At 38.9% G+C, this 15,978-nt stretch overlaps 1 protein-coding gene across 2 annotated transcripts in view; it reads right to left on the reverse strand.

The window, feature by feature from the left end:
• The window catches only part of SRGAP1 (SLIT-ROBO Rho GTPase activating protein 1), a 270,991-nt gene that overhangs the window by 82,500 nt on the left and 172,513 nt on the right, over positions 1 to 15,978 (reverse strand). For both annotated transcript variants that reach the window (XM_065888084.1, XM_065888085.1), the window contains exons 5-6: positions 7,936 to 8,118; positions 7,333 to 7,461 (exon numbers count right to left, since the gene is read on the reverse strand). In XM_065888084.1, coding sequence (XP_065744156.1) covers positions 7,333 to 7,461; positions 7,936 to 8,118 — 312 coding nt within the window. The remainder of the gene's footprint in view (positions 1 to 7,332; positions 7,462 to 7,935; positions 8,119 to 15,978) is intronic.

The following is a 15,978-nucleotide window of genomic DNA, read 5'->3' on the forward strand; positions in this document are numbered from 1 at the left end:
CAAAATCTATTATTTACAAAACTACAATCTATTTTACCCTATAATTATGCCTTTATTCTCCCAAACCAATTAAATTTCCTTTGGCCAATACTTGCAATTCATATTAATTTTTTAGAATGACATAATAAAACCTCACTGTGAAATTAACTTTGTTCACTTCCCACCTGATTCCAAAGTAAGAGACTGTTACTCTACAAACTAAAATTTACTTAAAACTTTCTTCAGAGACAGAGGAAAAGCCATCTCAACAATCTTCCGCTTAAGTGACGCTCTGGATTAACTAATACTCAGTTCATTTTATAAAGCAGAGGTTGGCCAACTATGCAGCCTGTGAACAAAATCCAACCCATGGCCTGATGTGATAAATGAAGTTTGACTGCCACATAACCATATCCATTTGCTTACTCACTATGGTTACTTCTGCACTAGAGTTGAGTAGGTACAGAGACTATAAGGCTCACAAAGCCTAAAATATTTACTACCTGGCCTTTTCCAGAGAAAGTTTGTCAACTCCTGCTCTAAAGCATAGTGACCAATGCCAATGCACTGTGAATAAACACAGTTAACAGGCCCTCTCTAATACTCCTGCTCAAACAATTCGTCTGTATGCTTTCAAGAGTTGATTGTACAGGGACTTGCCTGGTGGCTCAGTGGTTAAGAATACGCCTGCCGATGCCGGAGACACGGGTTTGAGACCTGGTCTGGGAAGATCCCACATGACGTGGAGCAAATAAGCCCGTGCACCACAACTACCGAGCCTGCGCTCTAGAGCCCACGAGCCACAACTACTGAGCCCACGTGCCACAACTACTGAAACCCATGTGCCTAGAGCCTGTGCCCTGCAACAAGAGAAGCCTCCGCAATGAGAAGCCCAAGCACTGCAACAAAGGGTAGCCTCCGCTCACCGCAACTAGAGAAAGTCCACCCATAGCAACGAAGACCCAACACAACCAAAAATAAATTTTTATATAAAAAAGAGCTGATTGTATAATATCTGTGCCATTTATATTTATAATTTAATTAAATATTAAATAAACATAAAATAATTGAGAAAGGAGCTATTGGAAGATTTAAGAGTAAACAAAATTGTTATCAAATTAGGCACAATTGCCAACTGTGCAAGACTGTGAAAACACTGTATATATCCAAAATATTTTTTCTTGTGTGTTACAAAAAGACTTAAAAGTAGAAATCATAGATAATACACAGTGGGTGTGGTTGTACACAGAAAGACTGACTATTCAAAATTCTGTACAAAAAGATAAATAATAATTTAAAGATTAGCAAGTTCAAGTACATTGGTATACTTTAGATTAAAATATTTAAGGCATGGTTTTAATAATTTTTTATAACTCTCTGCTTTTTCCGTTTCTAAATATAAAACATGCCAAACTTACAGACAGGTGCAAAATATATACAGTCAGCCCTCCATATCTGCAGGTTCCACATCCATGAATATGAAGGACCGACTGACTTTAAAGGACTTAAGCATCCTTGGATTTTGAAGGATGCTCCTGGAACCAATTACCTGTGGATACGAGGGACAACTGTATACTTTTAAATAAATAAAATATTACAGGTATTTCATAAGTCCTCTAGCCCCGCCAATTGCAACCCCCTCCCTTCTCTCTAAAGATAACTCAGTATCTGGAGTATCCAAACTAACATTGATAGGTAAAGGTGAAGTTTATCTAAAACAGATAAAATCGGAATTATTAAATAAAAAAAAAAACATTAGATCACCTCCAAATCTATAGGAAAGACTTGAACTAATCTATCAAATTGCTGAAGTATTAGTTTTTAGACCTGTAGTCGTTAACAAAAGAAGATTCCATTAAATAGGGTGTCAGTGATATATATGTAAATTTATACTCTGAAGTGCCTGAAAATATTTTCTTAAATTATCATTCCTGTTTAATTTACATTATTAATTTGTACTCTAAGAAGGCATTTTGCTGACCAAAAGTAAATTATCGCCCAGATGTTGCTGAGTTCCAAATTAGTAGATTTTCAATTTAATAAAATCCAAATTCAAGAGGTTTTAGAATATCCATAGTTTGTTGCAAGGGAAAAACCTTAACTATATATGATGAAGGAATCAGAGCTATATCACCGTACGCTAGTGATCAATTTCAGTAACACTATCAGTGGGCCAAACATACGTTGTTACATACCTACATAAGACATAGCAATACCACCCATGGTGTATTCCATTGCAAAGTGCTTAACTTGAATCCATAAAGCCTTCATGTAGTGTTTGCTTTGTAGGAAATATAAGGGATGGAGAAATGGGCTAAATAAAAACACAACAAATTATCAGACAAATTGAGAAGCTGAGATTTTCTCAGGAACTCCTGTCTCCTCAACAACTGTCTCTTTAACCAGGGACTTGGCTGGATAAAAAAAGACTAAAGGGACACATCACACAGATCCAACATGTTATCTAAATTGGATCTAGTCTAGACATACCAGCTGAGAAACATTTTGAGGAGGGGGGGTTCACAAATGGAAATGTAGCGGTTATTAGACGAGACAAAATTTTTCTGAAATGGAAGGATGGGAGATGAACGACTGAAAAAAGGGAGTTGAAAAGCTATATGTAAAATGTGATTTCATACTCTCTGGTCTAAAAATGTGTGTGTGGACACAGAAAAAGTCTACATTTTAACAGTGACGATCTCAGGTGGTAAGAATGTGATCATTTTATTTTCATTTGTAGTATTTTCTAGATTTCTACAATGTAAATGTAGTGCTTCTATAATAAAACTAGTTTTAAAACAAATTCTATGGAAAATTTATATGACTTTTTTATATCAATAGATCCATTCATCATCATGTATGATAGAAAAATTTTAAGAAAGGCGACAGATACTGATTTGAGTAGAAGCCAAGAGAAACTGGAGGTTTGTATAAAAAAGGTCTCAACTTGAATTCTTTGACTATTTATAATGCTTTGATTTAATCAAGATACATTTAGTATCTTCCATGTCATTTCACATATAAAATGTTTTTGATGCTGTATTAAGTGTCTTAAGACGGCATTAAAAACGTTGTCTGAACTTTTTCTCACTAGAGGTATAATAATTATTATACCTTCTAATAATTATTAGCTCAGTATAAAAGGTATTTTGCTAAATAGGCTCACACAGGAGCATAAAGGATTCTAGGTGCCTTTGCATAATAATCCGTTTCTTTTTCATCATGAAGGGTCCAGCTTAATGGTTTTTAAGTTCACCACCGTATATGTAAGTTGGATTCCTACAAAATAAGCAGCCATTTTAGAATGTACGTATTCACATTCTGATTGCCTTGAAAGTGGGTCAACGAACTAGAAGCATGCTTTTCACTAAAAGAGTACTCAATTTCTTTTGAATATGACAACATACCAATTTCATAACATTTCTTTTAAAATTCATATTTAAGTTGTATTGTTTTAGAATTGTATAACATTTCTTTTAAAATTCATATTTAGGTTGTATCATTTGAGAATTGTTTACATTTTATTTTATTTATTTATTTTTGGCTGCGTTGGGTCTTCATTGCTACGGGTGGACTTTCTCTAGTTGCTGCCAGCGGGGGCTACTCTTTCACTGCGGTACGCGGGCTTCTCATCGCAGTGGCTTCTCTTCCTGCAGAGCACGGGCTCTAGGTGCACGGGCTTCAGTAGTTGTGGCGTGCAGGCTCAGTAGTTGTGGCGCACAGGCTTAGTTGCTCCGCGGCATGTGGGATCTTCCCGTACCAGGGCTCGACCCTGTGTCCCCTGCATTGACAGGTGGATTCTTAACCACTGCGCCACCAGGGAAATCCAACAATTTTTAGTCCATTTCTACTTTTGGAAGCTTGCTGGCCCGTGCGGGGCTTGCCCTGGGGCGCTCTCCTGAAGAAGGAGGTCCTGGCCGTGAAGAAGTCCTCGGCGTCCTCCTCCAGGCTGCTGTAGCCGCTGCTCATGCTGCTGGTCCCGTCGCGCGCGGGCCGCCTCCCCGGGACGCTGGCAGCTAGGCAGGGGGTGTCGCGCCCGCCTGCCCTGTGAGGTTCCCGGCGCGCGGCCCCGAGCCGCTGGCGGGCTGTCCCGCTGCAGCTGCGGCCGTCGCTCAATCTACATTTTAAATTTAAGGCTGATCTTTAAAAAATCCAGCTTTCTAAAAATAAAATTGAAAATACTTGGCATATTTAACTATTTATTTGTATCAGAATTATTTTGATCTGGAGGTTAAAATGTCTGAGTTTGAAACCTAACATAACAGTTCTGTAACGTTTGGCAAGTTACCCAGCTAGCTAAGCCTCCGTCAGTTCTTTTAATCTATAAAATAGAGAAAATAGTATTTACCTCACAAGGTTATGATGATTAGATGAAATTATGCTTAGAAACCTAGGTGCCTGTCACATAGTAAGAGTTCAATAAATATCCACAACCATGATGGTGACTCATATAATCCTGACATGCTCTTCTTGTCCTATATATACTAACGGTATCAAGGACGCTACTGTACATCCCCACACAGGTGCCCCACAGGTATCTCAACCTTACTACATGTAACAGAACTATTGCTCCTCTTCAGGGTTCCTATCTCAGTAAAGTGTACATCATTAACCTAGTTATTCAAGACCTGAGCCTAGGAGTCACTTTTTTTTTTTTTTTTTTTTTTTTTTGCGGTATGCGGGCCTCTCACTGTTGTGGCCTCTCCCGTTGTGGAGCACAGGCTCCGGACGCGCAGGCTCAGCGGCCATGGCTCACGGGCCCAGCCGCTCCGCGGCATGTGGGATATTCCCACACTGGGGCATGAACCCGTGTCCCCTGCATCGGCAGGCAGACTCTCAACCACTGCGCCACCAGGGAAGCCCCAGGAGTCACTTTTATCCTTTTTTTTTTAAACCCACCACCCCAGTTTTCTTTTAGCTTTATTTTCAATATATTTTGAATTCAACCACTTCTCACAGGTCTATTGCTACCACGCCAGTCCAAGCCAGCATCATCTCTGGCCTGGACAATTGCAAAAGACCCTAGATATAGCTCGCTTTTTTCACACTTGTCCTCCTCACCTACCTCAGTCTATTTTCCACCCCGATGCCAGAGTAAGTCTTTAAAATGGAAATCACGTGATGTCACCTCCTTGCTTCAAACCTTTCACTGGCTTCACACCAAACTTGGAGCAAAAGCTAACCCCTTTTCCCTGTCCAAAGGCCCCTAAATGATTGGGCTTCTGCCCCTCCTTCTCTCCCAGAACCTTTTCCTCGCTCGCTCCTCTCCAGCCATACTGGCCTCTGCTGTTCTCGAGCATCTTGAACTTGCCAAACACATCTCCACCTCTGTACCTGGAGCCTTGCCAGTGCTTCTATATGAGGGACATCTTGCTATCCTGGAGCATCTTGAACTTGCCAAACTCACCTCTGCCTCTGTACCTGGAGCCTTGCCAGTCCTTCTATATGAGGGATTCCTTCCCCATTAGCAATATAGCTCTGCAGCTCACTTCTCTGCTCAAACATCAGGCTTTTCTGACATGCCATCAACAGAAGCACCCCCAGAGCTCTGTTTTATTTTTCTTCATGGCACTGTTACTACTACAACAATAAGTTACTACTTATATACATATTAAATATAAATATTTACTATATAAGCATATAATATATTACATATATATTACATACATATAATATATTTTATATGTGCAAATGTTTTTATGGCTTGTCTCCCCAGCTAGTACATAAACTCCATGGAGGTGAGCACTCTGTTTTGTTCATTGATGGATCCCCATTATCAAGAATAGTACTTGGTACCTTGTACGTATTAAAGAAGCACTTTTTAAGATACAGAGACTTATCTATCCTCTTGTTAAATTGGCTTGGGTTTAGTGAAGTACTCCAATCACTACTAAAATAAGCCCTAAACAAAAAAAGCAAGCAGAGCTGTTACAAGAATTAGTTCTTCTATATTCCATTCATTTTGCAGAATCCTTACAGATCTAAGTTTGAAAACAGGGGTCATAAAATTTTTTATTTTTATTCAGGAAAACTAGCAGCAATCTAGCAGAAAAAAATCCTTTTATTTCATCAGAGTGCTAGAAGAAAAAAAAAATTTTTTTTAAACTTCTGTATTTAAAACAATTAAGTGATTACTTACTTGGTTGAAATACTTGTAACAAAGGAAAAGAGAAAAAAGTTTTCCCTGGTTTTATTACTAAATGGTTTTGTATAAAGAAATTATGATATTATATGAGATAAAATTGTTTTTACACTTAAATAAAAGGAAAAAGTCACATCAGAGTGTTAATGAACTAAAAAATCTTTTGTAACAATTCTTAGCAATTCTTTTGTAAAAGTCCCAAACTGTGGCTCTAAAATAATCGCTAAATATCTGAGACTTAATGCACCATAAAAATAGTTGTTTTAACCTACTATATGACTAAATTATGACAGACACTGTAAGCCACAGAAAATAATCTTATATTATCATCTAATTGTTGAATTCAATCACTGCAAAGCAGTATACAAGTAAAATTCCCGCAGATAACTCTCTGAACTTCACACTTCATCTGTGTTTTCCTTATGACACATCACTTTTTATCTTCTATTTGCAGATCTTGGCGTTTTTGGACACAGGATTTTTGTCTGTTTTATTTTTGCCATCTCCTACAGTATTAGCACAATGACTGGGCTACTCAGTGGATGATTTCTGAATGAAAGAATGAGTGATGCTGAGGGTCAAAGTTGGGGAATAATGGCAGTAAACACGGCACAAATATAATAGTAGACATATACTTGGAGTGTTCTACATGAGCCCGATTAGTGCTTTTTTTATATCATATCCTATAAAAGTAAAGAGAGTTAGATAATGAAAGTGGTTTCTGTGTATCCTATTTTGTTTCACAGTATTTATCACAACTGTGTTGTGTAGTCATTTGCTTAATATTTTTTTTTTCCACTTTAAATTCCAGGGGGTAAGAACTGCTTATCTATGGCTTCACAGAGCCTCAGCATCTCACAATAGTAGGGGTCCAACAAATATATTTCGAATCAATGAACACAGTTAGGGCTGTGCTACTGCATCATTTGAAAATGCCTGGACCCCCTTCCTAGCTGAGGCTTCCAGATACTCACAGCTTCACAGAACTTCATAATTCGTTTTTCAGCGGTTTTAGGATGCACAGTGTTTCACATGCATCTTACAATTTATTGTGTCTTAGTATTCTGTGTAGTTTAATTGGCAGCGTTTTTTTCCTGAGAATTACATAAAACAACATTGTTTTAATAAATGATGGTGTTTTAGAATCAAGGAAATGAGATTACGGCTAATTCCACCTTGGTATGGAAAGTATAAAAACTTCAAATACTTACATCAATTAAATCTGAAAGATCATGAATATAATACTTGAAAACTGAGGCATTGGTTGCTTCAAGGGTTAGGAGATATTCATTCCGTGCCTTAATCGACTTTAGCTTGTTTTCCGAATACTTTGCTTGTCTCTGGAAATGAAGAAGATCCAGGCATTGGGGAAAACAATAAAGTCATTTTAAAACAAGACAGGGAAACATACATGAATTTCTATTCATCTAAACAATTTATTCAACATATACAAATGACCTTCCAAGTCCTCTGAGAAAAGTACATTTCGAATCTGAATTAAATAAATGAAAATTACCCAGCGATGAGGAAAAACAACAACGTATACGGGCGCCAGGCCCATTTGCAATGAAATCTCTTTGTTAATATTCAAAGTTCTCTACATTGTGTATTGGATACTTGGCATTCACCACTAAATGAGGTCCAGCTGTTATTACATGATTTTTATGTTTCTAACACATTTTTTTCATTCCCGTGGGAGGAAATGCATGTCACTTCACCGTAATTTACAATGTGTGTCTATCAGCTGTTGCATCAGTGTTCCTAGGTTTGTCACCTCCAGTGAGGACAGAAAGGCTCTGCAGTCTTTTACTTACTTTTTCCTTCATTTTTTCAATTTTCTTCACAGAGCTTCGCCGCTGATGTCTCTCTTCCAGTCTAATATGAAAGACTGGGTCACTGGATCTGCCAATTTGCTTCTCTTCTTGTTTCTCAGCCTCTTTCAGCTTGCTCTCTGCACTGATGCTCTCTGCATGATACATATGGTATGTTTTCATCACCTGTGAAAATGTGACCCACATTGTTAAAAGATGTCTGTCTGTAACTTAGAAAGTGAATGGAAACCATTATATGACATAATATGTTAAAGATATCACCTTTCAACTGGCAGAGAGCCAGATTGTTAGTAAAATAAAGTATATACTATTCCTTCTACATAAAGCAAACAGAAATATGCAAATTCACCTGCCAGGAAGAGGCACTTAGGGACAGGCTGTGATGAAAAAAATGATTTACAGAGTCTTGTGTGTGCTTTCAGTGTACTTAAAAAGTTCCCTCAAACTTAAAAGTGTTTCTCTAAAATCTCCTCTGCATTATTAATTTGAAGAATAAACCCTTATGCATGGATAAATTTTAGTCAAACCTTGGAATTATAAAAAACTCCAAATAAATATATAGCCCTTACTAAAGGGACTTTATTGCTTAAAATGTACTTGTCAAAATACAAAATGTAAATATAAGGTTCATATATAGTTGTAATTAAAAAAAAAACTTTTTATGAGCACAAAGTAATACTTTATGTTCAATGTAGAAAACACGATACAAAAAAGAAAGTAAAATATAAAGTAGAAAATAAAAAACATAAGATTTTGGTATACAGCTATCCAGTTTTTCCTACGAAAATACACACACACACACACACACACACACACACTCACTTGTTCATTTTAAAATGACACATATCATTTCTCCTTTTAAAAAATCTGGATCATACTATATTTACAATTTTTAATCTCCTATGTCCTTTTCCACTTAAAAATATCAACATTTTCCTATACCACAAAATAGTCTTTTAAAACATAATTTTAAGGGCTGTATAATATTTCTTTATATGACTGTGCCATAACTTACTTAATTCCCTACTGTTGAACATTTTAGAATATTTCAACTTCTTGCTTTTTTATCAATAAAGCTGTGCTGAAAACCCTTCACATATAGAGTATCTTGTTTCTTCTCTTAGAAATGATACAGGTAATTTGCATTTTGATAGATTTAGGAATATACAGGAGATGAAATTTTGTAATGTATCCTTTCCATATATATTGTAAATATATAGTCAATCCAATTAAATATTCTTTAATTTAGAAAAATTTAAAGGTGTGATGACTCCGATGCCAACTGACGTCTCAGGGTTCCTTGAGGTACCAGAACTCAGCACCCAAGTAATCAGTACCAGCACATTCTCAAAAATTATGTCAAATTCTCCTCCACATAAAATGGATTTTATTTCATCTATAAATAACTGTTATTCAGAGCCAATTTTATAACTAAGGAATAGTTGTGTTAAAGAGATTGATGTAATGTTTTAAAGTAAGGAACTTGATTTTTCTCATTTCAAAAGATGAGTTTTAAAATAGTTTGAAGACTGGAAGCAACACTGGAATAAATATATTTATTTAGGTTGAACCAAATTGCTGTTTTTTGTAGGTTATATGAAAAAGGTAGAAAATCAGCACTTATGGTTCAACTTAACACACACTCTTAAGATGACTATTTTAAAGAGTAAAACACAGGGTTAACGAAGAGCTTTACTTTTCATAAAACCTGATGATGTCTTCCCTTAAAATCATAAGCTAGCTAATTACGTCAAAGGCACTGCTGAACGAGAACAAAGTGCGGGCCAAACTACAAAGTCATGGCGGCTTTCTGTGAGCTGTGTGTAACTGCAAAGTTGTCTCTTCTTAGTAATTATCAAATCTGTCTGGGGGTGTGGTTTGGTTGGCTACTCCAGTTTGAAAGAAAAATAAGACAGCATTAGGAAGCAGCTGGGGAATGAAATGGGAGTCCCCGTGCAGCTGGGCAAACAACGAGGTCAATGAATCTATTGCACACCTGGCATTTCTAGGCTTGGCTCTGTTTATATTCCCCGCCTGAAGCAAACCCACAGGCTGTCTGGGTCCTGGTTCCAGTTACATCTTTAAATGAGAGGGTGAAAACAACCAATCTCACACACACTCACAGACACACGCACACACACACACACACACACACAGACACACAGATGCTCGGCTGTCTTCTTGCTAGTTGACAGGAAGGAAGAAATGAGAACACGTGCCTCCCGTCATAGTTGGATGAAAAGGCATCCCAGACAGACCTGGGTAACTGAGAAATCTTGCTTTTAAATACATCCTGAAGAAAAGACCTGAACTCCTGACTCTTGCTTTACTAAGATGCTGAGGCCTACTGTAAGCAGGTAATTTGCACAAACTAAGCTTTAGGCACTAAGGATTCTGAGCTGGCTGCTAGCATGGGTTAAAAGGAAAACGTTCGAGTCTGACCGAACACCAGCAAGAAGAGGGTGTAAATATTTCATCACAATGTGCTTCAGTACAATAGCTGAGGATTCTCCACCCGGTTCAATAGTAATTTCCAGAAAGGTAATGTCTTTGTTCCGTTTTTCCAGTTTGACTTAGGGTTTCCACTGTTCTCCAAAATGTCAACAGTTACGATGAATGAATTTTAAAAGTTGGAGAGAAAAAACTAAAAGCTTCTCGAGAACTCTAACTGCAGACAATGAATGCCAGTACAAACTGCATTATTTAAAATGTAAGCTGTTGACAGAAGTTAAATGTGTTTTGTATTTAAAATAACAGTTCTCTCTTTTTCAGAGAAGTAAAAGAAAGCTTTTGAATATATACTGCAAAGAAAATAACAGCTTCTCCATCAGCTTAATGCAAACACAAGCCTTTGCATACCAAATGACATGATAGGTATATATCCATTTAAATGTACTCCAATAGCATATTTTCCTATTTGAATTATTTTCTACTAAAACCTCAGGCATAATTCTCCATTGAACACGCTCAATTTATCTTCCCTGCTCTGTCTTCAACTGCAAGAAGAATAGAGTCAAGTAGAAAGTGACCACATCATGGATTTCTTTGTGACACTTGAATATTGCCAGAGTATTAGCAAATCATTGATGTCAGAATAAAGGGAATATTAAACTGGACTCTGTTCAGATCCTCTGCCCTTACCAATCTCTCTTTACCTCATGTACCTCTCACCTCATGTGAAATCCTATATAAAAACTTTGGACAGAAACTGTATATTTCTTACTGACAGACCCTATATAATGAATCTGACACTACTCTTGTACTTTAAATCAAAGTAATTAAAGTATCTATAGTAAATTTCAATATTCAGTGTCAAGAAGTCATGGTGTATCTGAAAACTATCCATGTGTTGGAGATCAGTCGATTAAGGGTATAAATTCTACTTTTTGACTTCTGGCTCAGAAGTTAGAAGACATGGTTCCAGGAATGGATCTACCAGTTACTAGGTGTGGAGAGTCATTTAACACTTCTGCTCACCTTACAAGGTTGTTGCGGATACCCAATTGTACATGGTCCCTGTGTGTGGGTACAACTGTACCTTTACTGAGTACTTACTACATATGTGTGTATATATATGTATATAATCTATACCACTAATATATATATATATATATATATATATATATATATATATATGGAGATATATGTAATGTGTATCTATTTAGCTAAACAAACATTATATAATTCCTACTACGTGCCAGACATTGTTCTAAGCATTTTACAAATACTGGGTTGGCCAAAAAGGTCATTTGGGTTTTTCCATAAGATGTTACGGCAAAACGCGAACGAACTTTTTGGACAGCCCAATAATAGCTTATTTAATCCTTCTAAAAACGCTTATGAGGTAGGTACCTTTATTCTCCCCATATTACAGATGAGAAAAGTGAGGCACAGAGAGGTTAAGTAACTTGCTGAAGGTCACACAGCTGATAATCGGCAAAGCAATGGGTGGTACCCCAGCAGTCTGGCTCCAGATTCAGTGCTCTGGACTGCTGTGCCGTGACCTTCAGAAGGTCTAATGCATTATACAAATGGAAGGCCTCTTTATCTGGGGGATACAGTTACTCTTGGTCATATTTAGGAATGGAGGAAAAGAAGGAATGAAAGATAATAATTTATTCATTCAACATCTGCTTGGTGTTTAGCACCTGTAAGGCACTGATGGGTATAAAAATAAAGACTTGGTTTCCATCTTCTAAGAGTTTAAGTTTTTAGAATTTAAAAAATGGGCCTTGGAGATTCTCATGGACACTGATGAAATGAGAGGGCATCTGGGCTGAGAGGACAGTATCAGGAAAGATGTAACAGGGTAGGCAACCCACACAGGTGAGGTGGGCATGAGGAGAACAAGACGGTGGAGAAGGGAGTCCAGGGTAGTGGATGATGGGGTAACTGAGCTGAAGAATAAGACTGGGCCAGATGAGGAGAGCCTTGAAACCCCAACTAAGTAGTATAGAATTTACTCTGAAGGGGGTTGGTGAGTCCAAGATAGGCAGGATGTGAAGCGACCTGATTTAGCATGAAGAAGAGGGAATGGAAAGGAGGAAGGAGAATCCAGAATGACAGCTCCAGGGCCTTTTCTCTGTTCTCACTCTCTCTGACCTTTTCTTAAACTTGACACGACCCCCTCCACCACGGAGTTCAAATGCTCTCACGCTCTGCTCCCAACACCAGCCCAAGCAGCACTCTGTATACTACTGAGTCAATCACTTAACTCCCTCCTCAAAATTTGTACTTTCCTGCCTCCATGGCCTTTTCCCAAGACAATCCAATCCCACTGCCTGGGATGCCCTCCCCCAGCATCCCCTGCTGTTACCATTTTGACTCATCCTCCAGGGCAAGGTCAAAGCTCACCTATTGCTAAGTGTTCCCTGGGTCCCCAGCCACAGTGGTCTTGTTCTTCCGACCTCCAAGACCTACTTACTGATAGCACTTCAGACTCTGTGCCGTGTGTTACAGATATCTGTGTACCATTCAGTATCATGGATTGTCCTGTAAGTTCAGTGAGGCCACCAATAATATTTTAGGCAACTCCAGGTCCTTAATATTGCCTTATATACAGGAGGAGTAAAATAGGCATCTGGTGAGAAACAAATGAAGGACAGGAATCCTTTTAAATTCAGCTTGCCCATTCATTTATTCATTTAACAAATACATTTAACAAATACATTGTTCCTCTCCATCCCTGGCACCCAAAACAGTACCACCAGTAAATACCTGGGACGGGACTGATGGGATGGCAAACATTTCTAAATCATTTGTGAAATACAGTTAGCACTGGGATTTATGGCATCTCAGAAAAAAAGGGTGTTGTGGTTGGCAGGTGGGCTGGTAAAAAGCAGTATGTTAGTGACAGTATTTCCTAATTCCACACACAGCCTGCTGTTTTACTAAATCCATCAATCACAGAAAGCTCTCCTGAGAAACTACATTCTTTAGGTCTCCTTAAATACCAACAACCTAAGACAAAGATCTCCTTTCTATAATCAATACAGGAGAGGGCTCTAACTGTAACCGAGTTTCTGCCGGTGCCAGATTAACAAAACCATCAGGGTAGGACCACCACCTTGGAAGTCCATTCCCACGAAGCTCTCAGGTTCGTGGGGAAGGCAGGGCTCCCGGGCCACCCTAGGCTGAGCCCCAGGAGCTGTGCTGTAAGCCTGGCTCCTTCAGGGGCTCACACAGCCTCTGTTCCTCTGTGTAGACTATAGCCTCTGCTGAGCCAGGCTGTGTCCCTGGAGCTTAGTTTAAATAGGGGCAGTGGGCAAGAGCTACTTCTCAGACAGCATCATAACACTGCATGCTGCGATCTTTACACCAGCAACCTTGAGCTTTCCTGCCCTTTAGTATACTGAGCCAACCTTGGCGACGAATACAGAGCCAGGCAGACCGGGACTTGAGTTCTCGTGCTACTGCGTATCAGCTGGGCAAGTTTCTTAACTTTCCTGAGCCCCAGTTCCTCTGAGGTGAAATTGGGATTAAGTGATACAATGCCTGGGAAGCACAGGAACAGGGTGGGCAGTTCTCTTTCTTGACAGTTTCTAAGGTATGATGTAGAAGCGAGTACTCAGGCTCCGCGGCCAGACTAACTGGCTTCATGTTCTGGCTCCAAGCAGAGAGGTGCAGGCCAGTGCCTCCCAAAGACAAAGCAGCTGGAGAACTGAGTACAGCAAAAGCAGACCTGATGGAGGCCTCTCCTGCTGTTTCATATTACAACTCGGGACAGCCAAAACCTCTTAAAAACTAATCTAATATACCAGTGACGAGTACCCAGGAGTTGATGGCACAGATACCTACATGTTCATAAAACACACCACCTGAAGTGGCTTCTAGCCTCTCTGCAATGTCCACCTCATCATTAACACCCTTTTTGATGTATGCTGACAGTTACTGGAAAATTAAGTGTAATTTACTGGAAAATTACCCAGGTTTCAGGGAGCAGTGCGTAGTGATCTGCATTTACTCATCCACCAAACAGCTACTGAGTATCTGTAAGCCAGGCATCGTGCTAGGCTCTGAAGCTAGAGATGAAAGACACAGTCCCTACCCGGTAAAGACACAAAGGCAGGCCTACTCTTACTGAAGACAAATAGGAGGTGGGGAGGGAAGCACCCATGGACTTCAGGGTAGGTAGGCTGAGTGCAAGTCAGGTGGAGAAGACTCCTAGGCTTCCTTTATTCAGCTTCTATTTAAGTCTGGGAGCTCACCTGGACAGAAAGTTGGGATGGGAGGGGGGGATATATTTTATTTATATAAAGATGTAAAGACAGGAGAATCTCACCCAGAACATGAATGCTACTCAGTCAATGCCCACAATGGATCTCAGTTCCCACCCCAATGCCTCATCTCCCACTTAAGGCCTGTGAGGGACACTTATCAGTATATTTTATTCTCATTTGTGGCATCCGGGCTGGAAAAGCTGCTGATCCCCGAGGTAATGAGTGGTCAATAGGACTGTTACAATGATGAACTTTCCCACTTCCTTTCCCCAGGCTTGTATGGTTCACTATAAGTCAATGACAGCAGAATTTACAAAACTTAATTATATTTGAAAAGTAACGTTTACCGGAGAACTCACTTTGAGAGGTAGTATACTGGCAGTTAAGAGCTTAGACCCACAGAACAGACTGCTTGGGCTCAAATCCTGCCTCTGCACTTGCTGTGTGATCTTCAGCAAGTAACTTAACCTTTCTGTGCCTTCATTTCTTCCCTGTAAAATGGGCATAACATTCTTACTCACTGCATGCATAGGGTGGTTGGAAGGATTAGATGTGTCATGACATGTAAAGAGCACAGAAAAAAGAGCTTGACATGTAATAAGTGCACAGTAAATGTCAGCTACTGCTATTTGAAAAAATTACCACAAAAGATTTCATTTTAATAATAGGTAATGATTTCTCCATGACGGGAAAGACTATCATTTCCAACAGAGGTAAAGGAAAGGAAAGAAGTGATACTTCCATTTATGTGTATGGGAAGAATTTTAGCAAAGTGCTTTAGAAATGAGCAGATAGTTCAAGATGAACGATTAAATAGCATGAGATCCCGTCTTTATAGCTAGTTTATCAAAGAAAACTTGAGGTATGTTGTGGCTCCACTGAAATGAAATCAGTAAAACAGTATGAATTTATCATCGAATTATATTTATAATCCAAACAAATGCTTTGAACAAAAGGCATTGTCTGGGACTCCGGACCCTGCTGGCTGCTAACCAACCAAATGACAGGGCAACAGAGATACAGAGAATAAACAAAACAAAGGGAAAGACAGAGAACACATATGCAAAGGGAGAAAGTAAGGCTAATGAAAGTCCCCAAAATAATTCTGTTCTGTTCAGTGTGGTGCTAAAGGTTTTGTTTCAGGAGTAATTACAAAGAGCAGCATTTTGTAGGTCTATAAAATCCAACAGACCTGGATTTTGGTCCTAGCTTTGCTGCAAAATAGTTCTGTAACCTCAGTCTTTCTGACCCTCAGCGTAAGTTTCATCTATTAGAGATGGCAACATGAGGCCTCCTGACAGGACCA

This window comes from Phocoena phocoena, chromosome 11, assembly GCF_963924675.1.
Source record: "Phocoena phocoena chromosome 11, mPhoPho1.1, whole genome shotgun sequence".
NCBI classification, from domain to species: domain Eukaryota; kingdom Metazoa; phylum Chordata; class Mammalia; order Artiodactyla; family Phocoenidae; genus Phocoena; species Phocoena phocoena.